This window comes from Mobula hypostoma, chromosome 1 (genome assembly GCF_963921235.1).
Source record: "Mobula hypostoma chromosome 1, sMobHyp1.1, whole genome shotgun sequence".
Lineage (NCBI taxonomy): Eukaryota > Metazoa > Chordata > Chondrichthyes > Myliobatiformes > Myliobatidae > Mobula > Mobula hypostoma.
Window position 1 is genome coordinate 245,830,289 of NC_086097.1, and position 25,187 is coordinate 245,855,475.

The 25,187-nt window shown below is 43.9% G+C and overlaps 1 protein-coding gene and 1 long non-coding RNA gene across 2 annotated transcripts in view; one reads left to right on the forward strand and one right to left on the reverse strand.

The window, feature by feature from the left end:
* The window catches only part of LOC134356082 (transcriptional activator GLI3-like), a 471,736-nt gene extending 447,619 nt beyond the window's left edge, over positions 1-24,117 (forward strand). Inside the window, exons 12-15 of the mRNA XM_063066656.1 lie at positions 2,449-2,613; positions 3,792-4,061; positions 8,724-9,051; positions 20,064-24,117. Coding sequence (XP_062922726.1) covers positions 2,449-2,613; positions 3,792-4,061; positions 8,724-9,051; positions 20,064-22,381 — 3,081 coding nt within the window. The 3' untranslated portion in view covers positions 22,382-24,117. The remainder of the gene's footprint in view (positions 1-2,448; positions 2,614-3,791; positions 4,062-8,723; positions 9,052-20,063) is intronic.
* The window catches only part of LOC134356093 (uncharacterized), a 150,297-nt gene that overhangs the window by 86,310 nt on the left and 38,800 nt on the right, over positions 1-25,187 (reverse strand). The gene's annotated exons all lie outside the window — the stretch shown is intronic.

Here is a 25,187-nt window from a genome sequence, read left to right on the forward strand (position 1 = left end):
TGACCCAATTATCCAATGGCCCAATTAACAGGAAAGCACTATATTTCTATCAAGTGTGAAAAACTGAAAAGAATAATGATCAGCAGTGCACCTGGACTAGATAGAGTAAATAAAAAAGCAGATTTATTATCACTGAATTTTGTTATTTTGTGCGAGCAGTACAGTGCAATACATAAAAATGACTAAATAAGTAAATATGCAAATTGAAGGAATTGGTTGTGGACTTCAGGAAGGGGAGTTGAGGGTCACACATCAGTCCTCACTGAGAGATCAGATTGATCAGGGTGAGCAGTTACAAGTTCCTGGGGTCACCATCTCTGAAGGTCTATCCTGGGCACGACATATCAATGCAATGACAATGAAGGCATGACAGCGCCTATATTTCGTTAGGAGTTCGGGGAGACTTGGTATGTCACCAAAGACCCTCGCAAGTTTCTACAGTTATACCATGGACAGCCATCTGACTGGTTACATCACTATCTGGTACGGAGGGGCCGTGGCACAGGATCGGAAAAAGTTGCTGAAAGTTGTAAACTCGGCCAGCTCCATCATGGGCACCATCCTCCCCAGCATCGAGGACACCTTCAGAAAGCGATGCCTCAAAAAGGTGGCACCAATCATTAAGGACCCTCATCACCCAGGACATGCCCTGTTCTCGTTGATACCATCAGGGAGGAGGTACAGGAGCCAGAAGACACTCACTCTATAGTTTAAGAACAGCTTCTTCCCCTCCGCCGTCAGATTTCTGAATGGACAATGAAGCTATGAACTCTATCTCACTATTTCTTTTCCTTCTTTTTTTGCACTACTTACTTAATTTAATTTTTTATACATATTTCTTATTGTAATTTATAGTTTTTTATTATGTATTGCAAGGTCCTGTTGCTGTGAAACAACAAAGTTCACGATCTATTCCAGTGATATTAAACCAGATTCTGACCACAAGGCGTTGTTCGTGGCTTCATCGACTGTTCAGAAATCTGACGGTGGAGGGGAGGAAGCAGTTGCTGACATGTTGAGTGTGTCTTCAGGCTTCTGTACCTCTTCCCTGACTGGAGTAAATGCTGGCAAACAGATACCATTCCTCACAGTGGGGATTTTTGAATCTCGGCATTGGCATGGACTTCGTTAACTTTTATACTCCAAGGAAACGTGGCACGTTATTCAGTGAAATATTATAGCTGGATCTTTCACTAAAGTTTTCCACGTGCCTTTACTTGTATGTTCTGGCTCGAGCTGAAATTCCAATTGCCCCAATTGACTTCTTTGTGGCAAGTACTGCATTGGTTTCTGAAGGAATCTACATATGAGAGAGAGATTTTCCAGTAAACGCCACAGGAAGTTAGAATGATAGCATGAGAGCACGGAAACAGGCCACTCAGCCCATCTACTCTGTGCCAACTGTTGCCCTCCCATTGACGACTTGGACCAAAACTCTCCATACCCCTCCCTAAATTGGTGAGATTACCTCAACAAAATATTACTTTCAAACATACAGGCTACCCCTCAAGAACATGCAACAGTACAGCACTGAACAAACTATTGGGCTCAAGATGATGAGGTGATCTCGATGGCAATTTGTACAAGATGTCCTCTTCCTGCAATTTGTACAAGATGTCCTCTTCCTGTGTTTCAGAAACATCCCTCCAGTCCCTTCATATTCATATGTCTATCTAAAAGCCTTTTAAACTCGTCCAAACTGCTTGGTAACCCACTCCAAGCTCTCATTACTGTCTTTGCCCTTCATGTCGCACCGTCCAAAAAGAATCCCTGACAGCTCACCGTTTGGTGTTTGGTATTCCTACCCTGAGGAAAAGATTCTGATTGTCTTTATGCCATCTTGAAGGAGTTTGTACGTTCCCTCCATGGCCTTGCAGATTTCCTCTGGGTGCTCTGGTTTCCCCCCACAGTCCAAAGATGTACTGGGTCAGTGGGTTAATTGATCTTTGCAAATTGTGCTGTGATTAAATCAGTGGGTTGCTGGGCCATACGGTTCATTCAGAAGGGTGTGTTCCATGACGTATCTCTAACAAATAAATAAATATCATAAGCAAAAAAGATCCCATGGTATTACAGGCAAGGTACTAGAATGAGTAGAAGATTGGCTGACTGGCAGGAGGCAAAGAGTGGGAATAAGGGGCGGCTTTTTTGGTTGACTCCTGGTGACTAGAGGTGACCCACAGAGGTCAGTGTTGGGACCACTTCTTTTCACGTGATATTGTCAGTGATCTGGATGACGGAATTGATGGCTTTGCTGCCACACTTGCTGATGATACAAGATGGGTGGGGTATTCTTATTGTATTTCTTCATGGTGTAGCTGATGGAAGACAGTTCACAATTCGATGATTTATTGCATTATTTATGATTATGTTTATTTGCATATGCCTTAAGTGACATTATAAGAGCTGAGGGATTGCAGTAGTATGCAGTAAATCTGTTTTGTACAGTTTGAGGGCTGTGCAAAGGCCTACTCCAGACTAGAAAACTTGAAAACGCACCTGCGGTCTCACACGGGAGAAAAGCCGTACGTCTGTGAGCATGAGGGCTGCAATAAAGCATTCTCCAACGCATCAGACCGGGCAAAGCATCAGAACAGAACTCACTCCAATGAGGTGAGTTGCTTTCTGGCACTCGTACAGCTCTTGCTTCTATCATTGATTCTATATTGCAAGAAAATGAATCTTACGGTGACATATGAACTTGGAGGTCAGTCACTTTGTCTGGTACCTAATAAAGTGGCCACTGGGTGTATGTTCATGGTCTTTTGCTGCTGTAGCCCATCCATTTCAAAGTTTGACACATTGCACATTCAGAGATGCTGTACTCTGCACCACTGTTGTAATGAGTGGTTATTTCAGATACTGTCCCCTTCTTGTCAGCTTAAGCCAGTCTAGCAATTCTCCTCTGACCTCTCTTATTCACAAAGAGTTTTTGCCCACAGAACTGACCCCCCCCCCACTTACTGCAACATTCCCTGTAAACTCTAGAGACTGTTATACATGGAAATCCCAGGAGATCAACACTTTCTGAGATACTCAAACCACCCCTTCTGGCACCAGCAATCCTTCCACAGTTGAAGTCACTTAGATCACATTTGTCCCCATTCCAGTGTTTGATCCGAACAACAAATGAACCTCTTGACCATGTCTGCATGCTTGTATGCATTGAGTACTGTACAGTAATTAGTTTCTTTAATGTTTTATAAAGATAGTTTACTTTTTTCTTTCTCCATTCTACAGCTACTATTTTCAGTGGACAAACAGCTTCCACATTAACATGCCTGAGAGAAGTAGCAGTTGTTATCAGTGTGTACAAGACAACCACTGATCAACAGACCATAAGACATAAGAATATGCCAATTGGCCCCTTTAGTCTTTTTTCACCATTCAAACATGTTCTATGTTTGATTTATAGATAGAGCTCACCTTGGGTTAGTAAGTTGTGGGCTACCCAGCACAATCCTCACTGATTTGATTTGGCATAGATGACACATTTCACTGTACAGTACTTTTCAAAAGTCTTAGGCACATGTATATAGCTAGGGTGCCTAAGACTTTAGCTCTTCTAAGGCGTTTGCTATTCTCGGAGAACCAACAGTTGCACACAAATTGGATCAACTGGGTATCTCCTGCTGTTGTGGTTCAATCAAATGAAACTTCAGACAAAAAAGGTTAAAATCAGACTGACCAGTCCAAACTTAAAAAGAAATACACAATATTCCTTTTCTGTCTGTCAATTTGTTGTAAGCAATTGTTCTAATCCTCTTTCATTGCGTTTTGATGTTTTACAGAAACCTTACGTTTGCAAGATTCCCGGCTGCACAAAGCGTTACACCGACCCTAGTTCCCTCCGAAAACATGTCAAAACAGTTCATGGACCCGAGGCTCACATCACGAAAAAACAGCGCGGAGATATCCACCCGAGGCCCCCGGCACCCCGGGACCCAGCCAACAACTCGCAGTCCAAGTCGCCCGGACAGCAGCAGGCCGAATTGAACAACGCTACCTCAAAGCGGGAAGAATGTCTACAGGTTAAGGCCATCAAGAAAGAGAAACCAATGGTATATGCACATTATTTTCAAAATCAGAAGCGTCACTTGTTACGCCAAGTATGACGCAATTTCCTTCCAGCTTATTTGCCCGCTTAGATTCACAGAGTCATAGTAAAGTACAGCACAGAGGCCGCTGCAACCCTCCCCACACTTGCTCCAATAATAAACCAAAACCAATTTCAATTACATTAGACCTGTAGTCGCAGGATCGAATAAACCTCTGTTGCTTACTTCCAGTGCAAAAAGCATCTATCCTCACGAGGAGTCCGCAACCTTATTTAGAGACACTGCACAGTAACTGGCCCTGCTCCCTCTCAGCTGTGTTCCCTCTAATCTTCGCAAGTGCCTGTTCCTTCTAAGCTGCGCGGGTACACAGCTGCGCAGTAACTAAAGTACTCCCGCGCACATAGCCTTTGTTGCCACACAGCTAGAACTTTCTTTTATATAATCTTAGTATCATTTTGAAATTATGTGAATATAATTTTGAAATTTATACTAACGTAATTGTGAAATTTTCAAAGTTTTTTAAAGTCTGTCCCGAGCCTTGTGGCCCATCAGGCCGGTGCTTATGCTGGTTTCTGTGGCCTGAAGTAACTGAGAGTACGAGACTTCCCCCCCCCCCCCCCCGGATAGGACACCAGTCTATCATGAGGTTAACCCCCAGCATTTGCCGGTACCCATTTTCAGCTGGGTGGACTGGAGCAGTGTGTCGGTAAGCGCCTTGCTCAAAGACATAACACGCTGCCTCGGCCGAGACTTGAACCCACGACCTTCAGATCGTGAGCCCAACGCCCTAACCACTTGGCCACACACCTGAAGTATTGATGAATATAATCCATAAATTTTCTAAATAATAAACATACCACAACTTTTACTTTGAAACATTTTAGTGTTTCAAGTTACAAATTGTATCAATAAATACAGATTGGAAGTCGGTAGCTTAGTGTTAATAAACCTCTGGCCCATTGAACGCCAGTGCCATCTACAAAAAAAAGCATTTAAAATGCCGTGCAGATTTCAGGCCGTGTAAAAGTTTCCTGCTCAGAGCAATGGTTAGTCCACACAGCTGTAAAAAAAATGAGAGGAAATGTTGGAACAGGCCATCCTGCCTAATTACATCCATGTGACCAATTAACCACCTAACTCTTACAGCTTTGAAACGTAGGAGGAAACTGGAGCACCCAGAGGAAACCTACAGGGTCATGGGGAGAACGTAGAAACTCCGTACAGACAGCAGTGGAATTCAGCCCAGATCCTTTATAAATAAATTAGAACATGGAACATTACACCACGGTACAGGCCCTTCAGCCCACAATGTTGTGCCGTCCAATTAACCTACACTTATGATCAATCAAGCCCTTCCCTCTGGTGAAACCCTCCACTTTTCTATCATCTAAGTGCCCATCTAAAAGACTCTTAAATGCCCCTAATGTGTCATCGCCTCTGGTAGGGCATTGCATGCACCCACCACTCTCTGTGTGATGCTAACTGCTACCCTACCATGCTGTCCCACTGTGTACTGAAAAGTCCCACTGACAGAGAGGTTGCCATGGTCACAGGGAAATTCCAAAGTCACATAGGGAGGGATGAGATTTAGGAATAGTCCTTAGAAGCCAAAGGGATCTAAAAATATGTATTTGGTATCGGAAAGATCAAGTTTGACAGAGATCCTGTCTGGGAACAATTAACAATAGGGCAAAGATTCCTTCATAGAGTCACAGCATGGAATCAGGCCCTTCAGCCCATCTGCTTCGTGCTGCCCACTGCATTTTCCTTGCTAGTCCCAGTTGCCTGTATTCAGCCCGTATCCCTCCATGTACCTATCCAAATGCCCCTTAGATGCTACAGTTGTACCCATCTCAAACAATTCCTCTGGCAGCTTATTCCTGGTCCTCATGACCCTCTCTGTAAAGAATTCAGTGATGTGTAGATCACTAGCCTTTCAGAAATGGTTTGGAATAAACTCAGAGCAGGCATTATTAATATTTAACATGAGTCTGAAATATAATGCATTCTGCAGATTATTAACATGTTCTAAAGGATTTCTGTCAATTTTTTATTTGTTTGAGATTTTTTGTTTTTCTTGATTGACATTTACTGATCAGTTATTTTGATTAACTCTGTCCTATATGTAAGTGCTACTAACAGAAAGTAATTGTTCTCTTTCTTGTTTTCACTAACTTGCTGACATTACTGTCTGGTGCTTTCTTGTTCTGTCTTCCTAAGGACAGTGGGTAATAAGGTGAGATTTTAATGTCTGAACCCTTCTCCCACTAACTGACCAATTTGGTTTTGTTATGACTTTAAATTACCCAGCTATGCATTTATGGAATTTTTAAAATTTCATTTCAAAGCTCAACTTTATTCACCGTGTACACTTACACGTATTAAGAATTTGCTGTGGTTTTTTGATGGACATGTAATAAAAAAAATTCAACAATTATAAAGAACAAAGAATTAAATAAAAAATAAAGTTAGAGATTAAAGTTTGGACATGGAGTAAAGCACACTAAATCTGCAGTACTCTGCAAAATTCTTAGGCGCATATATATAGTTCGGTTGTCGAAGACTTTTGCACAGTACTGTATTTGTCGTCGTGGAGCAGGGAACATATATGTAAATCTGGAGAGAGCAAAGAATTTTGGGAATGACAAGGGTGGAGTGCTGCAGGAGGGTTGTGGAAAATTTGGCAGAGAAGGAGAGACGGGGCAGGGGTTGGCCGAGTGCAGACACACACAGCCCTGAGACACCAGGCAAGGTCATTTGATTACAAACAATAGGTTTATTGATCATTACAGAATGTCTCTTTGGTGATCTCTGCTCCCTCCCCACTCCCTACCCCATTTCCCAGCCATGATTCCCCTCTCCCTGCCCCCTTCCCACTCTCAGTCCACAATAGAGACCCATATCAGAATCAGGTTTATCATCACTCACGTATGCCATGAAATTCATTTCTGTGGCAGCAGTTCAGCCCAATATATAAAATTACCACAGTACTGTGCAAAACATTTAGGTGCCCTCGCTATATACGTGCCCCAAGAATTTTGCACAGTTCTGTAAATATAAAAGCAATTCTACAAAACACAATGAACAAGTAACTGTTGTATCTACAGACTGATTGTATGTACATAAAGTGACACTATGTGGTGTGGATGTAGTGGTGGTGGGTGTATGGAAGGGTGGGTTATGGGGTGGAGGTGTTGATCAACCTGATGAGTTGGGGGAAGTAACTGTTTTTGGGTCTACTGGTCCAGGCATGTGCGCTACATAGCCTCCTCCCCGATGGGAGTGGGACACGAGTTCACGAGTAGGGTGGACGGGCTTTTTCTGGCAACTTTCTGTGTGTCAGACTTACAGCCATCCAGTTGTGGCAGGTATCGTGATTTTGTGATTTCTTTCAGATTGTACAAAACCCTCAAACCATCAAAGAGAGAGTTCACACTGTTCCTGTTTATAGATCAGCAGAACTTGTTAACAGCAGGATTTCAAAGTTCAAAAAGTTGAAAGTAAATTTATTATCAAAGTACATATGTGTCACCAAGCAGAACCTGGAGATTCATTTTCTTCCAGGCATTCACGGTAGAACAAAGAAGTACAGTAAATCAATATAAAACTACCAAGACTAATAGCCAATGTGTAAAAGCCGGCAAGCCGTGCAAATACAAAAAACAATAAATAAATTAATGAATGAATAAATAAATAGACAGATTTACAGATAGATAAATAGATAGATGATAGACAGATGATAGATTGGCCGACAGATAAATAGATAGATGATAGGTAGATAGACAGATGATAGATAGATAGACAGATAGAGAGATGATAGATGGATGGATAGATAGACAGATAAATAGATGATAGGTAGATAGACAGATGATAGGCAGATAGAGAGATGATAGATGGATGGATAGATAGACAGATAAATAGATGATAGGTAGATAGACAGATGATAGATAGATAGAGAGGATGATAGATAGATGATAGATGGATGGATAGATAGATAGACAGATAAATAGATGATAGGTAGATAGACAGATGATAGATAGATAGAGAGGATGATAGATAGATGATAGATGGATGGATAGATAGATAGACAGATAAATAGATGATAGGTAGATAGACAGATGATAGATAGATAGATAGACAGATAAATAGATGATAGGTAGATAGACAAATGATAGGCAGATAGAGAGATGATAGATAGGTGATAGTTGGATGGATAGATAGACAGATAAATAGATGATAGGTAGATAGACAGATGATAGATAGACAGAGAGATGATAGATGGATGATGGATGGACAGATAGACAGATAAATAGATGATAGGTAGATAGACAGATAATAGATAGATAGACAGATGATAGATGGATGGATAGATAGATAGACAGATAAATAGATGATAGATTGATAGATAGATGTACAGATAGATAGATAAATGAATAAATTGGTAGATGAATAATTAAATCAAACAAACAATCATTAAGTTGTAAAGCCCGTGAACGTGAGTCCATGTTGCGTTCAGTGACCAATTAAGTGTGGTGGTGGGTGAAGTTGTCCAATATATAATTTCACTCTAACGTTTAATGTTGTGATGGTTTTATGATCTAATTGAACTCACTTGTGCGTGTAAGTTCAGGGAACTCAATGGCTTCTTTCCCTGCCCCTCCACAGACATCTCAGCCAAGCCCTGGTGGTCAGTCTTCGTGCAGCAGTGAACCGTCCCCCTTCAGCGCCCACTCCAACAGTGGGATCGAGCTTAATCTGAATAGCGGAGGCAGTGTGGGAGATCTCAGTGCCACTGATGAGGCACCAATCATGGACTCTACAGTATCCACAGCAACCACAGCATTGGGCCTGCAGGCCCGAAGGAATTTGACAGGGACCAGGTGGATGGAGCAGCTAAAGATGGAGAGGTTGAAACAAGTCAATGGATTCCTTCCCAGAGTCAACGCTGTGCCAGCTACCAAAAACATCACATTGCCTCCCCTTCCAGGAAATGGTAAGGAAAAAACTCAACGGTTTGCAATAAATATATTTACTTTAGAGCATAGAATGTAAACAGCACAGTTAGGCTCCTGGGCGTTGTGCCGAACTTTTAACTTACCTGAAGATCAAGGCCCTTATCAAAGAAAACGATCTGCTGGCATTGGAGGGAGTCTAGGGGAGCTTCATAAGAATTATTCTGGGGATAAAAGGGTTAATGTATGAGGAGCATTTGAGACACTGGACCGGTACTCTGGAGCTTAGAAGAATGAGGAGGAATTGCAGTGAAACTGAATATTGAAAGAACTAAATACAGTGGATGTGAAGAAGATACTTCGTGAAGTGGGTGAGTCTAGGATCACAGGGCACAACCTCCAAATAGAGGGACATCCATTTAGAACAGAGATGTAAAGGGGTTTTTTCTTAGCTAGAAGCTGGTGAATCTTTGGAATTCATTGCCATAGATGGCTGTGGAGGCCAAGTCATTTGAGGTGGAGCTTGATAGTTTCTTGATTAGTAGGGTCATCAAAGGTTATGGGGACAAGTCAAGAGAATAGGGTTGAGGGGGATAATAAAAAACGGAATGGCAGAGCAGACTCGATGGGCCAAATGGTCTAATTCTGTTAATATGTCTTATGGTTAATCTAACTCATCCCTCCAACAGAGCCTTCCAATTTACTATCATTCATGTGCCTGTATAAAAGTTTCTTAAATGCCCCCAATGTATCTGTCTCTACCACCACCCCGGCAGGGTTTTCCACGCAAAAAAACGTCTCCCCATATACTTTCCTCTAATCACCTTAAAATTATGCCCCTAAATTTATTTAGAGATTGTTCGTTCATTATGTGCCGTATCGTATGATGTAGATGATCATTGGTCTTTCCATGACCATCACAGTTCTTGGCAAATTTTTCTGCAAATGTGGTTTGCCATTGCCTTCTCCTGGGCAATGTCTTTACAAGATGGGCGATCCCAGCCATTATCAATCCTCTTCAAAGATTGTCTGCCTGGCGTCAGTGGTCACCTAACCAGGACTTGTGATATGCACCAGCTGCTCATACGACCATCCACCACCTGTTCCCGTGGCTTCACGTAACCCTGTTCGGGTGGTCACCTTGCCCAAGGGTGACCTGCAGGGTAGCGGAGGGAAGGAGTGCCTACACCTCCTTTGATAGAGATGTATCTCCACCTCACCACCCTTATTTAGAGATACAGCAAGATAACAAGCCCCTACGGCCCAACAACACCCCACCGCCCTCTTACACCCTTGTGACCAATAAACGTACTTACCATACATCTCTGGAACATGGGAGCAAACCAGAGCGTGCGGAGGAATCACACGCAATCACGGGGAGAAAGTACCATCTCCTTATAGGCAGTGGCGGGAATTGAACCTGGGTCACTGGTGCTGTAAAGCGTTGCTCTAACTACTACGCTACCGTGCTGCCCAAATGTTTCTGAAGACACTGCACTGAATTATTTCTTATACGTGCAGAGATAAATGGCATATCTGACTATAATCACGGGGTGTTTAATTAAGTTTCAAATTAAAACAGCTCGAGGCAGGGAGAGGAAGACATTGTTTTCTTGAAAAGGGAAGCGTCTGGGAAATAATTACAGATTTGATTTGAATTTCATATCTTATTATTTTAAAATCTAAAATGAACAATGATAAAAGAATGTCAGAATATGACACCAAGTGCCTCAGAACTCATGAGGTCCGCAGACAGAACTTATATCAATGACATGTTGTATTTTTGGCAATTTTTAAATGTTAGCAATTACAGTGTAAAGAAAACCCAGTCCCTGGGCTCACAACCACAATCACAATCAGGTTTTTTATTACCGACATGTGTCGTGAAATTTGTGGTTTTGTGGCAGTGATTACAGTGCAATACACAAAAATTACTATAAGTTTCAATAAGAACTAAATCAGACCATAAGACATTGGAGCGATTCAGCCCATCAAGTCTGCTCCACCACTTGATCATGGCTGATTCATTATCCCTCTCAACCCCATTCTCCTGTCGTCTCCCTGTAACTTCATGCTCCAACTTATCAACCTCCAGCTTAAATACACTCAATGACTTGGCCTCCATAGCAACAAATTCACGAAAGAGACATTCTGTAATGATCAATAAAATAATTGTTTGGAACCATATGCCCTTGCCTTATGTCTTAGGGCTGGGTGTGCCTACACCCGTGCCACCCCCAACTCCAGCTCTCCTTCTCTGCCATTTGTCCCACTCTCCTCTCGCGGCGCTCCATCTTCACCATTCCCAACATCTTTTGCTCCCGCCAGATTTACAAACTCTCTCTCCGCTCCATGTTGACAAATACAGTAATGTGAACAGGTTTTAGGCACCCTTGCTATATTATATATAGCAAGGGTGCCTAAAATCTGTTCACATTACTGTATTTGTCAACATATATATATAATGTGCCTAAGACTTCTGCACGGTCCAGAAGGCTGTGGAGGCCAAGTCTCTGCATGCTTTCAAGAAAGAGATGGATAGAGCTCTTAAAGATAGCGGAATCAAAGGTTATGGGGATAAGGCAGGAACTGGATACTGATTGTGGATGATCAGCCATGATTACAGCGAATGGCAGTGCTGGCTCGAAGGGCCGAATGGCCTACTCCCGCACCTATTGTCTATTGTCCATTGAATTCCACAGATTCACCACCCTCTTGGCTAAAGAAATTCCTCCTCATCTCCATTCTAACTGGACACCCCTCTATTCTGAGGCTGTGCCCTCTGATCCTAGACTCCCCCACCATAGGAAGATCCTCTCCACGTCCAGTCTCTCAAGCCCTTTCAACATCCGATGGATTTTAAGATTCTCCCTGCCCCCGCCTTCCATTCTTCTAAATTCTAAGCAGTACAGGCCCAGAGCCATCAAACACTCCACATATGATAAACCCAGAATTCATTAGAACCATAGAAACTACAGCACAGAAACAGGCCTTTTGGCCCTTCTTGGCTGTGCCGAACTATTTTCTGCCTAGGCCCACTGACCTGCACGCGGACCATATCCCTCCATCCACCTCCCATCCATGTATCTGTCCAATTCATTCTTAAATGTTAAAAAAGAACCCGCATTTACCACCTCGTCTGGCAGCTCATTCCATACTCCCACCACTCTCTGTGTGAAGAAGCCCCCCCTAATGTTCCCTTTAAATTTTTCCCCCCTCACCCTTAACCCATGTCCTCTGGTTTTTTTCTCCCCTTGCCTCAGTGGAAAAAACCTGCTTGCATTCACTCTATCTATACCTGTCATAATTTTATATACTTCTTTCAAATCTCCCCTCATTCTTCTACGCTCCAGAGAATAAAGTCCTAACCTATTCAACCCTTCTCTGTAACTGAGTTTCTCAAGTCCCGGCAACAACCTTGTAAACCTTCTCTGCACTCTTTCAACCTTATTTATATCCTTCCTGTAATTTGGTGACCAAAACTGAACATAATACTCCAGATTCGGCCTCACCAATGCCTTATACAACCTCATCATAACATTCCAGCTCTTATACTCAATACTTCGATTAATAAAGGCCAATGTACCAAAAGCTCTCTTTACGACCCTATCTACCTGTGACGCCGCTTTTAGGGAATTTTGTATCTGTATTCCCAGATCCCTCTGTTCCACTGCACTCCTCAGTGCCTTACCATTAACCCTGTATGTTCTACCTTGGTTTGTCCTTCCGACGTGCAATACCTCACACTTGTCTGTATTAAACTCCATCTGCCATTTTTCAGCCCATTTTTCCAGCTGGTCCAAGTCCCTCTGTAGGCTCTGAAAACCTTCCTTGCTGTCTACTACACTTCCAATCTTTGTACCATCAGCAAATTTGCTGATCCAATTTACCACATTATCATCCAGATCATTGATATAGATGACAAATAACAATGCACCCAGCACTGATCCCTGTGGCACACCACTAGTCACAGGCCTCCACTCAGAGAAGCAATTCTCTACTACCACTCTTTGGCTTCTTCCGTTGAGCCAATGCCTGATCCAATTTACCACCTCTCCATGTATACCTAGTGACTGAATTTTCCTAACTAACCTCCCATGCGGGACCTTGTCAAAGGCCTTACTGAAGTCCATGTAGACAATATCCACTGCCTTCCCTTCATCCACTTTCCTGGTAACCTCCTCGAAAAACACCAATAGATTGGTCAAACATGACCTGCCACGCACAAAGCCATGTTGACTCTCCCTAATAAGTCCCTGTCTATCCAAATGCTTGTAGATTCTGTCTCTTAGTACTCCCTCCAATAACTTACCTACTACCAATGTTAAATTTACCGGCCTATAATTTCCCGGATTACTTTTCGATCCTTTTTTAAACAACAGAACAACATGAGCCACTCTCCAATCCTCCGGCACCTCACCAGTAGACAGCGACATTTTAAATAATTCTGCCAGGGCCCCTGCAACTTCAACACTAGTCTCCTTCAAGGTCCGAGGGAACACCCTGTCAGGTCCCGGGGATTTATCCACTTTAATTTTCCTCAAGACAGCAAGGACCTCTTCCTTTTCGATCTGTACAGTTTCCATGATCTCACTACTTGTTTCCCCTAATTCCATAGACTTCATGCCAGTTTTCTTAGTAAATACAGACGCAAAAAACCTATTTAAGATCTCCCCCATTTCCTTTGGTTCCGCACATAGGCGACCACTCTGATCTTCAAGAGGACCAATTTTATCCCTTACAATCCTTTTGCTCTTAATATACCTGTAAAAGATCTTTGGATTATCCTTCACTTTGACTGCCAAGGCAACCTCATGTCTTCTTTTAGCACTCCTGATTTCTTTCTTAAGTATTTTCTTGCACTTCTTATACTCCTCAAGCACCTTATTTACTCCCTGCTTCCTATACATGTCATACAACTCCCTCTTCTTCTTTATCAGAGTTGCAATATCCCTTGAGAACCAAGGTTCCTTATTCCTATTCAATTTGCCTTTAATCCTGACAGGAACATACACTCTCAAAATTTCTCCTTTGAAGGCTTCCCACCTACCGATCACATCCTTGCCAGAGAACAACCTGTCCCAATACACGCTTTTTAGATCCTTTCTCATTTCTTCAAATTTGGCCTCCTTCCAGTTAAGAACCTCAACCCTAGGACCAGATCTATCCTTGTCCATGATCAAGTTGAAACTAATGGTGTTATGATCACTGGAACCAAAGTGCTCCCCTACACAGACTTCCGTCACTTGTGCTAACTCGTTTCCTAACAGGAGATTCCCGGAATCATTTTTATGAATCTCCTTTGAAGCCTCGCTAATGTCAGCACATCCTTTTTTAGATAAGGGGCCCAGAACTGCACACAATACTCCAAGTGAGGCCTCACCAGTGCCTTATATGGGCATCCGTTAGCCTCATGAGACCATGGATTTGCGCCTTGGAAGGTTTCCAGGGCACAGGCCTGGGCAAGGTTGTATGGAAGACCAGCAGTGCCTTATAAAGCCCCAGCATTACATCCTTACTTTTGTATTCTAGTTATCAGCCATGATCATAATAAATGGCGGTGCAGGCTCGAAGGGCCGAATGGCCTACTCCTGCACCTATTTTCTATGTTTCTATGTTTCTATGTAAGTAATGCAGAAAGACAACAAAGTAGTGAGGTTGTGTTCATGAGTTCATTGTCTGTCCAGAATTCTGATGGCAGAGGGGAAGAAGCTGTTTCTAAAATGTGAGTGTGTCTCTTCAGGCTCCTGTCCCTCCTCCCTAATGGTAGTAATGAGGAGAGGACATGTCCTGGGTGTTGGATACTACCTCCTTGAGCCACCACCTCTTGAAGATGCCCTTGATGGTGCGGAGGGTTGCGTCCATGATGGAGCTGGATGAGCTTATGACCATCTTCAGCTGATTCCCATCCTGTGAACTGGCACCTCAGTTATTTGCTGTGAGGCAACCAATCGAAATGCTCTCCACGGTACACCTGTAGAAATTTGTTAGAGTCTGTAGTGACTTACCAAATTATAATCTGGAACAGCAAAGTAAATGGCTGCATAATTCCAGACAGCGACACAGCTCAGTGAGTTTTTGAATTGTTTCTGACTCAGTCCCTCATGAACAGACGCACATCATTAAACAGACTGGACATCTCCCAACCTGATGGCAAGATCATCAGATTCTCTTAACTTCTGGTAATTTCCCTCCCTTCACCCATCTCTCTTTTTCCATTCCTGTCTTCCCACTTCTCCTCACCTTCCCATCACCTCCCTCTATTTCCCCTCCTCTTTCACTTTCTCCCATGGTCCACTGTCCTCTATCAGATTCCTTCTTCAGCCCTTCACCTTTCCCACCTACCACATCCCAGATTCTCTCTTCATCCCCCCCTCCCCCAGCCACCCACCTTCACCCTCACCTGGTCTCACCTATCACCTGCCAGTCTGTACTCTTTCCCCTCCCCCAGCCACCCACCTTCACCCTCACCTGGTCTCACCTATCACCTGCCAGTTTGACTGTCTGGCTTGTTTGGTCCCTCTGTTGGTCCCGCTGTTGTTAAGTTGAATTGACTTTATTACTTACATCCTTCCTATACATTAGGAGTAAAAATCTTTATGTTATGCCTGTGTCTAAATGTGCAATGTGCAACTTATAGTAATTTATAATAAATAGTATGTTCAACAGGACAGTTAATATAACATATAAGTACAGTTGTGTCAGCATGAATTAATCAGTCTGATGGCCTGGTGGAAGAAGCTGTCTCGGAGTTCGTTGGCTTTTATGCTGCAGTACCATTTCCTGGATGGTAGCAGCTGGAACAGTTTGTGGTTGGGATGACTTGGGTTCCCAATGATCCTTCGGGCCCTTTTTACGCACCTGTCTTTGTAAATGTCCTGAATAGTGGGAAGTTCATATCTACAGATGCGATGGTTTCCTTCTCAGCACATCTGTAGATTTTTACTCCAGGTTTTCAAGTTTATTAAAACTTGTCAGGTTACCTTGCCACTTATAATTGTGCAATTGCTAATCTAGGTGACTGGAAGAAGAGTTATAAGGTGTTACTTTGAAAAATACAGTTGTACAGGTAAAGCATTCCACCTATGAGGAAGCCATTTGTAAGTTCTCTCATTACCATGTACTTTGTAGTTGGTGTAGAGTGCTGGTGAACTTAAACTAGAGATTGTAGGTTATTAACGGTGAAAGGTGAAATATTTTTGAGGAAGCTGAGTGGAAACTTCCTTCACAGAGTGAGGTGTGAATGTGGAATGAAATGCCAGTGGAAGTGGTGGACATGGGTTTGATTGGAACACTTAACAGAAATTTGGATAGGTACATGGAGGGGAGGGGTATGGTCCCGGTGCAGGTTGATTGGAGAAGGCAGAATAACAATTCAACATTGACTAGATGGGCTGAAGGGCCTGTTCTGTGCTGTAGTGCTCTAGACCCATGACTCTAAATAGTAAAGCTTTGCTGGCCTAATATTTGTTTCCAAACAGAATATTTGAGTTAAGTGTGTTAAGATATTCAAACTCGTATTGCAATTGCTGTATTTTGTTTGAATGCTTGCAGACTCAGAAAGAACTTTAGTTTGTGGCGAGGATTCCATCCTCTCACCAATGGAATTTAAATGCCTCTGATAAATGGAAGTTTCCAAGGTGATGCTCTTTCACTTAAGTCAGAGGTTTTCTAAATCACAGTCCTCAATGGCGCCTTTTCCCTGTGAGTCCCGCAAGTCTGAGAGAAAAAAGATTAAGGAAAGAGACCGTGGCTGCATGTGGTCTCGCTCGCCTGTTGTTCTGATCTTCAAATCAATTCCCTTTGTGTCCTCCTCCCCAGTAAATATCACCTCAGATCATGAATGCTGCCAACCTCATACCACCACCACATTCGCCCCTTACAGTAGATGCTGGAATTATTGTGTTGTTTCTGCCTGACAAAATGTTTTAACGTTTATTTTAAAATTTAATTATGAGTGCAGAATTCTGAGTCATAGAACGCAGAAACAAGCACTTCAGCCCATCTAGTCCATGCCAAATTGTTATTCATTTGTTTGTTTCTTTTTTTATTTAGAGATACAATACAATAACATAGAAACATTTCGAATGTTGAAAGGCATGGACAGAGTGGATGTGGCAAAGTTGTTTCCCATGATGGGAGAGTCTAGTACGAGAGGGCATGACTTAAGGATTGAAGGGCACCCTTTCAGAACAGAGATGCGAAGAAATTTTTTTTAGCCGAAGGGTGGTGAATCTATGGAATTTGTTGCCACGGGCGGCGGTGGAGGTCAAGTCATTGGGTGTATTTAAGGCAGAGATTGATAGGTATCTGAGTAGCCAGGGCATCAAAGGTTATGGTGAGAAGGCGGGGGAGTGGGACTAAATGGGAGAATGGATCAGCTCATGATAAAATGGCGGCGCAGACTCGATGGGCCGAATGGCCAATTTCTGCTCCTTTGTCTTATGGTCTAATAACAGGCCATTCCAGCCCAACGAGCCCACGCCACACAATTACCCCCATTTTACCAATTAACCTTTTAACCTGCATGTCTTTGGAAAGTGGGAAGAAACAGCAGCTGGAGGAAACCCACGTGGACAGAGGGAGTATGTACAACTCCTTACAGACAGACAGCAGGCCTAGTTCCCTCAACCCACCCTCCATACCACCCCCCCATCCATGTACCTATCCAAACTTTCATTATCTGTTACAATCAAACCTGCATCCACCACGTTCACCGGCAGCTCGTTTCTGCACTCTGAGTGATTCATTGCAGATGAACAAAATCAGCACGGACAGCTGCTGAAGATAAAGGACTGCCTTCAGACAATGCTTTCGAAGATTGCATCCTCCAAATCTTCATTTTCATTGTAACATTCAAGATGATTGTCGATACCTTCAAATTCTTCATAGAGGATTTAAACTAATTTGGCAGGGGGATGGGAACCGGGGTGATAGGGCTGAGGATGGGGCTGTTGGCATACAAACAGATCCATTGTGTCGTGAGTCTGTGAGGAAGGACAGACGGATGATAGGGCAAGATTGAAGTCAGTGGAATGAGTTAAAGTGCATCAAGGGGTCAAAATCAAAAAGGGTGATGAATGCAGGCCTGAAGGTATTAAATTTGAATGCACACAGTATACAGAATAAGGTAGATGATCTTATAGCGCAGATAGAGATAGGCAGTTATAACTTTGTGGGTGTCACTGAATTGTGGCTGAAAGAAGGTTATAGTTGGGAGTTTAATATCCAAGGATACACATTGTATCGAAAGGACAGGCAGGTAGGCAGCAAGGGTTGGGCTGTCTCTGTTGGTAAAAAATGAAATTAAATCCTTAGAAAGAGATGACATAGGATCAGAAGATGTAGAAGTTGTGGGTAGTGTTAAGAAAGTTCAAGGGTAAAAGGACCCTGATGGGAGTTATTTACAGGCTTCTGAACAGTAGCCAGGATGTAGAGTACAGATTACAATGGGAGATAGAAAAGGCATGTCAAAAGGCTAATGTTGCAGTAATCATGGGGAATTTCAATATGGAGGTAGATTGGGGAAATCCGGTTGGCACTGGATCCCAAGAGAGGGAATTTGTAGAATGCTTACGAGATGGATTTTTAGAGCAGCTTTGGTTGAGCCAATGAGGGGAACGGCAATTCTGGATTGAGTGTTGTGTAATGGCCCAGATTTGATTAGGAAAAAGAATCTTTACAAGGCAGTGATCAAAATATGATAATTCTATCAAAATATGATAGAATTCACCCTGCAGTTTGAGGGGAAGAAGATAAAAGTCAGATATATTACAGTGGAGTAAAGGGAATTGCAGAGGCATGAGTGAGGAGCTGGCCAGAGTTGATTGCAAGGAGACACTAGCAGGGATGTCACCAGAACAGCGATGGATGGGGTTTCTGGGGGAAATTCGGAAGGTGCAGGGTAGATACATCCCAAAGATGAAGAAGTATTCTAAGGGGAGCATGAAGCAATCCTGACTGACAAGGGAAGTCAAAGACAGCATAAAAACTAAAGAGAGGGCATATAATATAGCAAAAATTAGGATTGGGAAGCTTTTAAAAACCAAAAGAAGGCAATGAAAAAAGCCATAAAGAGAGAAATGATGAAATATGAAGGTAAGCTAGCCAATACTATAAAAGAGAATACTAAAATGTTTTCAGATATAGTCAGAGTAACAGAGATGAGAGTGGATATTGGACTGCTGGATCGAGATCTTGGTTGAGCCGTAAGATCTTGGTTCAATTCCCACCGCTGACTTTAAGGAGTTTGTATGTTCTCCTTGTTACCATGTGGAATTTCCTTCCCAATTCCAAAGATGGACAGGTAAGGTCAGTAACCTATGGAATGGTGAAAGGCCTCAATAGAGTGGATGTGGAGAGGATGTTTCCTGTGGTGGGGGAGTCTAAGACCAGAGGACACAGCCTCAGAATAGAGGGGCATCCTTTTAGAACGGAGATGAGGAGGAATTTCTTTAGCCAGAGAGTGATGAATTTGCGGAATGCGTTGCCACAGGCAGCTGTAGAGGCCAGGCCATTGGGTATGTTTAAGGCCGAGGTTGATAAATTCTTGATTAGTCAGGGCACGAGGGATACAGGGAGAAGACAGGAGATTGGGGCTAAGAGGGAAATTGATCAGCCATGATGAAATGGTAGAGCAGACTCGATGGGCCGAATGGCCTAATTCAGCTCCTATATCGTACGGTCTGATAGTAAGTTGTGGACATGCTATCTTGGTGTGGGAAGCATGGCAACACTTGCAGGCTGCCCCCAGTGCATCCTCACTGATTTAATTTGATGCAAACGATGCATTTCTCTGTATGTTTCAATGTACTTAGAGCAAACAAAGCTAATCTTGCCGGAAGCATGGTGTGGCTTGCGGAGTTCCCCCAGCACAATAATTTGATTGATGCAAAAGATGTGGATCACCGTATATTTCAATGTCCGTGTGGCTGAAAAAGAAACTAATCTTTACATCTTGTAACTGCACTTTGAAGTCTTTGTCTCTCTCTCAGATTAACTGTAAAATAGTTTCCTGTTCTAATTGCTAATTGAGTTTTCCATTGAAACCCAGGCTCTCAGCTGGACAGCTCAATTGATGGGGGATCCATGACTATCCTGCCAAGTAGAAATGAACTGCTGAATGCAGACGTCGTGACGCTCAGTAAGGCGACGGAGAGGCGAGACAGCACCACCAGCACCATTAGCTCAGCTTACCTGAGCAGCCGCAGGTCGTCCGGAATTTCACCGTACCTCTCGAGCAGGAGGTCCAGCGAGGTGTCCCAGGCCGAAGGCCGGCCGAGCAACCCAAGCGTCACGGATTCGTACGACCCCATCTCGACGGATGCATCCAGGCGGTCGAGCGAGGCCAGCCAGTGCGGCGGCTTGCCCGGGCTACTGAGCCTGACTCCAGTGCAGCACTACCGCCTGAAGGCCAAGTACGCCGCCGCCACGGGCGGCCCCCCACCCACCCCACTGCCGAACATGGAGCGCATGAGCCTGAAGGCGCGGATGGCCCTGCTGGGCGACTGCCGGGACACGGAGATATTCCCCCTGCCTCAGATAAACGCTGCCCGGAGGTGCAGCGACGGGGCATCTAATGGATTCAGCAGGAGGCCCCTGCTGCCCAACGACGTGCCAGGCAATGGAATACGAAGAGCCAGCGACCCTGTGCGAGGTGTGGCTGAGCCGTTCCCGGCACCCCCCGTGCCCCGCCACAACAGTCTCAATAACGTTAACCCTGCCCCAGCTCTGCCAACAACGGAACGGCGTAACTTCAGCCTTCAGAACTACACTCGCTCGGATGGGAGCCTCCACCGCACCGCCTACTCCCCTTGCCCACCTAGCATCAGCGAGAATGTTCTTCAGGAGGCCTACAGCCACCTGGATGAGGACTTCCTGCCGGACGATGTGGTTCAGTACATCAGCTCGCAAAGTAAGGTGGGCAGCCACCTCCGGAATGAAATGAACGTGTCGAGCCTGGACGTCTTTGAGCACCTGCCGAATGTGCCGTCTGGCGAAAGGCAGCAGGACCGCATGGCCGGCGTGCCCTCCTTCGACCAGGTTCAGGCCACCGCCCAGCAGTTCCACAGCCCGCAGGTGAACCCGGAGCCCAGTAAGGACGATCTGCCCATTCAGTGGAACGAAGTCAGCTCAGGGAGTGTTGACGTGCCGCCTCAGAAACAGAAGAACAGATATCGGCCCGCGGGAAGCCTGCCGCAGAGTCGGGCGCCTGGAGTCTTTGCCAGCACGACCAGTCCTCCACAGAGCCTCCCGGCAGCTCAGCAGAATGCGTTCGCGTCCCCGCCAAGCAGCTTCCAACAGTGTATGGAGATGGTTCCGTGGGGAACCCCACGGAACATGAAGATCGTGAGCCCCCAGATGGGCAAGGGTCACCAACACGGCCAAAACCTGAACCGGCAGATGTTGCTCGCTGCATCTGGGGAGTTCCCTTACGCTGCCAGCCTGCCGAACCCTGAGATGGAGTCGGACAGCTTGCAGATGGGTCACGGTCAAGAGGCGCCCACGTACTCCTCACTGGCCCCGCGGCATCAGACCGCAAAGGTGGCCTGCGGAGCTCAAAGCAGAAATGCGACGGTGCAGAATTTCACCCAGTGTCAGCAGGTGGTCTGCCAGCCAGTAACGGAAGCGTTGCGTTTCCGCGGCATGAATGGCTCTGCTCAGGCAAGCGTCGGTGATCCGGGCAGCAGAGTATTTGGCAGCCAGCCACCTCAATCAGCTGTATTCCTGGGGCCGCACAGTTCCCGAAATCCGGGGAATCAGCAGTTTGGGTCAAATGCAGCGAGGGGTCACCAAATGTTTACAACTTGCAATGCCAGCAAGCAGCCAAGCCTGCCCACAAATCGAGTGCCCCCCCATCCCGGCGACATTAACCAGCTGTACAGGATGGCCAGCGTTAAGACCGAGATGCAGGAGCTGCCGCAGCTGCTGAACAACCCCTGCTCCCACTTGCAGCACTACAGCCGGCAAGGTTACGACCAGAACTCTCCCTTCAAACCGCAGAGTGTCGCGTTCACAGCTCAGGAGGCGAACTGCCCGCTGCAGCAGGCCAGCCATGCCAAGTCTTCAGAGCTGCTCTCTCCGGGTTCCAATCAAGTAACGAGCACCATGGACGTCAGCCACCTAGACACTGTACAGATCGACTTTGACGCAATCCTAGACGACGAAGACCATGGGAGCTTAATTTCAGGAGCACTGAGTCCAAGCATTCTGCAGAATCTCTCCCAGACTTCTTCCCGCCTCAATACCCCACGCACATCTCTCACATTCCATAGCATGCCCGTCAACACCACAAACATGGCCATCGGTGACATGAGCTCCTTGCTGACGTCACTTGCAGAAGAAAGCAAATTCTTAACGGTTATGCCGTAACCATCCAGATAATGGGCAGGGTGTTTTCTCTTCTTTAGCCACCTATGTACGTTGTAACTATTCCATCCCAACCGAGGGATGGGTTCCATTGAACTCCTGATACGGGATCAAAGGTGTACGAATTCAGGTGTCCCCGTACACCATGCTTGGGAGAATGTGTCTTCTGCTGACATTTTTAAAAAATTGAACAGCATCAGTATTTTAAGTTAGAATTTGTTTATCGCTCTGTTTACTGAATGAAGAGCTAAGGTAAATGTTTAATATGCATGCTTAGAACATTAAATGAGGCCAAACATAAGCACTGTTTCTTGTAATTGTTGTAATGACCACAACTTTAGTGTATTTTGTCCAATGTCAACATTTTCACAGGAAGACATTTCACTTTAGGGTATTTTTTTTTTAAATGAGTGAATGCCTTTGTGAAACTATTGACAAATATCCAGTCCTGAAGAAGGCCTCGGCCCGAAACTGTTTGTTCATTCCCACGGATGCTGCCTGACCTGCTGAGTTCCTCCAGCATTCTGTGTCTGTGTGTGTGTGTGCGTTGCTATTGACAAATAGGATTGGCTTCTCAGTCGAAGGCAAGAGAAGTCTTTGACTCAGGTAGGTCTTAAGGTTGATATATCCTGTTTTGTTGACCTACGGGAAGTGTTAGAGGAGATGCAAAGGCTTTGCGGCCAGAATGCTTGAGTATTTTTACTGACTGTTGAATGGAACATTTTTATTGTTTTTGGTCTTTTTTTGTTATGTTGTTTTTTGTCAGGAAAGCCATATGGAGACCAGTACTAGTTTTAGAACATTTATTTTAGAGTTTGTTTGGCTCTTTAGCACTGTATGCATTCTAAAGTAGACGTGATCATTTCTAGGATAGCATAGTAGAACATATTGGTTGTGCTTTACAAAAAAGCGGCATGTTATTTGCTGAATGTTTATAAGGTATGTGCCTTATTTTTGTGTCAGTTTTACATATCGGGACCAACAATACTGCCAAAATTTTGACTTGATAGTTGTGCTTGATGTTAAGCGGTTAGCACTCCATCATTTAATATTTCCTGTTTGAGATCTCACAGGCAGTTTAGGAATTGTGCATTAAAGCTTATTGTTTAACTGATTTAAATATCTTCACCATTGTAGTTCATCTTGTAAAATACACACTGTACTTTCAATACTTTTCAGTATTTTTTTAGATTTTTTTTGGTGAAAGCATTAACAAAATGTAATCCCGTTAATGTAAATACCTTCACGTAGAAATAGAAAGGCCGTTCTGAACTTCACTGGTGTTGGCTCTCTGAGCACCACCAAGAAGTTGTGGACATGCCTTTCACTCAAACCCAATCCTGTAGCCGTGTACGTAAACATCTTTCGCTTTGGAAACTACTTAGCTGTTGTGCAAAAAAAGGAACAAAAAAGTTTGTACAATTTTAATAAACCTCTCATTCTTATTTTTTTTGCCAAGTTGTCTTTTGTAAGCAGAAACCTTTAGTTTTGATTTCCACTTTGAAAACACAGGAACATGAGGTTTCTACAGCGAAGAATAAGTTTGCATATTGATAACTTAAAGATTGGCTGGTTAGGAGTAAATGATTAGATTGGTTTTTGTCATCAGAAGAAATTTTCTTGTTATAAACAGAGAACATAGAACGTTACAGCACAGTACAGGCCATCGGCCCCTAACTTGCCAACCTTTGAACCTACTCCAGGATCAAGGATCAACTTTATTTGCCATATACATTTTTCAGAATTTGCTGGGGACAATTTGTGCCATGCAACAAAAAATACATCTGAAAATTCTAAAGAATAAAGAAATCTATGAAAAATAAGTTAGAGGTTAAAGTAGGGGCATGAACTAAAATATGCATAACACATAAATACTAGTACTGTATGTATTTAAAACATTATTGAACAGGGGTTCCCAGCCTGGGTCCATAGACTCCTCGGCTAATGGTAGGGGTCCATTGTATAACAAGGAACCCCTGTTACAGGAAGTGGTTTAAAGTGTTTACAGTGCAGTGACCAAGGTATTTGATAGAGGGGTTTGGGGGTTGTTAATTCGAGTGAGTGATCAGATTAACTGCCTGGGGCAAAAATAAACTTTAAAAGTTTTTGATGTAATAGTCCTCTAACCTTCCCTCCTACAGCTGACCAGATACTGCACTTCAATGTCCCATAAGGCATGGGAGCACAAGTTGGCTATTCGGCCAATCAAGACTGCTCCTGCATTCCATCATGGCTAATTTCATTATTCCTCTTAACCCTACTCTCTTACCTGGTCCCCAAAGCCATTGAAGCCTTACTAATCAAGAACCTATCAACCCAGCTTTAAATATACCCAATGAATTGGCCTCCACATCTGTCTGTGTAATGAAATCCACAGATTCACCACCCTGTGGCTAAAGAAATTTCTCCTCATCTCTGTTCTAAAGGGATGTCCTTCTATTCTGAAGTGGTGCCCTCTGGTCCTAAACTCCCTACTATATGAAACATCCTGTCCACATCCACTCTGGTTAGGCCTTTAGATATTTAATAGGTTTCAATGAGATTCAACTTCAAGCTTAATTGTCATTCAACCACGCATGCATACCCATGAATACAGCCAAACGAAACTGCGTTACTCTGGGGCCAAGGTACAAAACACAGTACCAACAGTCATGCACAGCACAAAGCACATATAGCACATATAAGATAGCAGAAATGTACAGTCACACACACAAAGAGTATGGTTCAAGTCCCTGAGTCCATGGATATTACAGCAGTCTGCAGTCAAACACAATATAGCAGGTGTTCCACTGAGCAGTTACTAGAGGGC